Source organism: Penaeus vannamei, chromosome 31 (assembly GCF_042767895.1).
Source record: "Penaeus vannamei isolate JL-2024 chromosome 31, ASM4276789v1, whole genome shotgun sequence".
NCBI lineage: Eukaryota > Metazoa > Arthropoda > Malacostraca > Decapoda > Penaeidae > Penaeus > Penaeus vannamei.
In genome coordinates this window covers 7,038,738-7,041,237 of record NC_091579.1, presented here as the reverse complement: position 1 = coordinate 7,041,237, position 2,500 = coordinate 7,038,738, and the positions used below count along the sequence as shown (strand labels likewise).

Genomic DNA, 2,500 nt, shown 5'->3' with positions numbered 1-2,500 from the left:
TATTATTATTATTATCAATATTTTTTATCATTATCATTATTATTATTACCAATATTTTTATCATTATCTTTATTACCATTGTTAGCTTATGTCATTATTATTGGAATTGTTATTATTATGATTATTTTCTTGTCATTATTGATATTATCATTATCATCATTATCATCATTATTAATATTATTGTGCTTTTATTATTAATTTTACCATCGCCCATTAAGAATAATATTACTTTTTATTATTATCATTATCATCATTATGATTAATATTATAATTGTCAATATTTGTTTTCAATTATAACCATAAATTTATGATCATCATTGTTATTGCTATTATCATTATTATTATCATTATAGTTTTTATTATCATTGTTAATATTCCTATTATCATTATTATCATTTTCATTATTACTGCCATTATTATCATTATTATTGTTATTATTATTAGTATTACTATCATTATTATTAACATTACCATTACTTTTCTTATTATTACTGCCATTATTATTATCAGCAATTATTTTTATCATTTTTATTATTATCATTAGCATCATTATCTTCAGCATCATCATCATCATTATTGACATTATTAGTTTTATTATTATTATTGGTATTATTACTCGTTTTTCCTTCATTGTAATTGTTATCATTATTATTTTCATTATAATTTTCATATTATTATTGTTGTTATTATGATATGATCATCATTATTGTTACCATTGCCATTGCCATTGTTATTAGTATAATGGTCATCATCATTATTATCATGATTACCATTATCATCATAATCATCATTATAACTGTTATTATTATCATTATTATTTTCATCATCATTAACATTCTTATTATTATCGTTATTACTATCATTACCATTATCTTTTAATGTTCCCGTTGTTAATATTGGTATCACCATTATTGTCGGATATTTGTCACCATTATCATCACTGTAATTATCTATATTAGTATCATTGTTTTCACTTTAATTACCATCTTTAGAATTATAATCATTATCATTACCTTTTTCCTTTTTATCATTACTATTATCATAATCATTGCATGATAATGAAATTAAGTGCTCCTTTCATTGCTCAGCAGATACCAACGTGCGATTCAGCAATACGACTAGAATCTTGATAAGCGCGACATATCAATTAAACAATTTTCTTTATCTAGAATATATGTACAGATAACGACTTCTAACTCAGGGCATTTGGGGCCAGTTACGTCATTCTGATGAACTTTCTCGTAATGACATTGTCAAGTTGTGTCATTTTCAAGGACACAACGGAGCGAGGAACGACCGGGTTCTTCATGAGAGAAAGAGGGAATGAAGTGTTCTGAAAAAATGATGATGATTATAGCAAGAATGAAGACTTAAGGGAATCATTTTTTTATATATTTTTTTTCTTTCTTTTCTTCTTTTCCTTTTTCTTTATTTTCTCCTTGACCTTCTCCATTATATCTTCTTCTTCACTTCCATCTTCATTTTTTCTTCTTCACTTCCTCCTTCTTATATTCTTCTTAACCTCCTCCTTCTTATATTCTTCTTCACCTCCTCCTTCTTATATTCTCCTTATCTTCTTCTTCTTATATTCTTCTTCACCTCCTCCTTCTTATATTCTTCTTCATCTCCTTCTCCTTATCTTCTTCTTCACCTCCTCCTTATATTCTTCTTCTTCACTTCCTCTTTATATTCTTCTTCATATCCTCCTTCTTATCTTCTTCACCCCCTCCTTCTTATCTTCTTCTTCACCCCCTCCTTCTTATCTTCTTCTTTCACCTCCATCTACATTTTCTTCTTCTCCTCTCTCCTGCGTATTTCACCATCCATTTCCTCCCTTCTTCCAAGGACTACGAACTCGAGCACAGCTTCAACAAGAGGCTGAGCTGTCTCGTGGGCGTGACTGTGGTGTCTTTCATCATCGGCGTCGCTGCTCTCTCCATCTCCGTCTTGTTGCTTCTCCAGGTGAGGAATCGGGCGAAGAAAGGAAGGGGGTAAATGGGGGAGAAGGAGAAGGAGAAGGAGAATGGGGCAAATATGGAAGGGAAGAAGGAGGAAGAATGTGGGGAATTGAGACGTGAAGGGAAGGGAAGAAGGGTGGGAAAAGCGAGGAGAAAGAAGTGGAGCGGGGAGGGGGAGCTTGAGAGAGAGAGAGAGAGAGAGAGAGAGAGAGAGAGAGAGAGAGAGAGAGAGAGAGAGAGAGAGAGAGAGAGAGAGAGAGAGAGAGAGAGAGAGAGAGAGAGAAAGAGAGAGAGTGGGGGGGGAGAGAGAAAGATAGAGACAGACAGAGAGAGAGAGAGAGAGAACGAGAGAGAAAAAAAAAAAAAACGTGAGAGACCGAGAGAGAGAAAGGGAGAAAGAAAAAAAAGAGAGAGAGAAGAAAGGGCCAGGCCTCCACAACCACCACTCCCAGGCTGACACCTCCTCCTCCCTTCAGAGCATGGGTCCCTGCGGCGCCGACAAGGAAGCTCTCGCCGGCCTGCAGCAGCGCATCGAGTACCTG

General features: G+C 33.8%; 1 protein-coding gene across 1 annotated transcript in view; it reads left to right on the top strand.

Moving 5' to 3' along the window:
- Positions 1-2,500, top strand: part of LOC113807896 (uncharacterized) — an 11,443-nt gene that overhangs the window by 3,877 nt on the left and 5,066 nt on the right. The window contains exons 2-3 of the mRNA XM_027359213.2: positions 1,846-1,962; positions 2,435-2,500. The exon at positions 2,435-2,500 is cut by the window's right edge and continues 9 nt beyond it. Of these exons, the coding sequence (XP_027215014.1) occupies positions 1,846-1,962; positions 2,435-2,500 (183 nt within the window). The remainder of the gene's footprint in view (positions 1-1,845; positions 1,963-2,434) is intronic.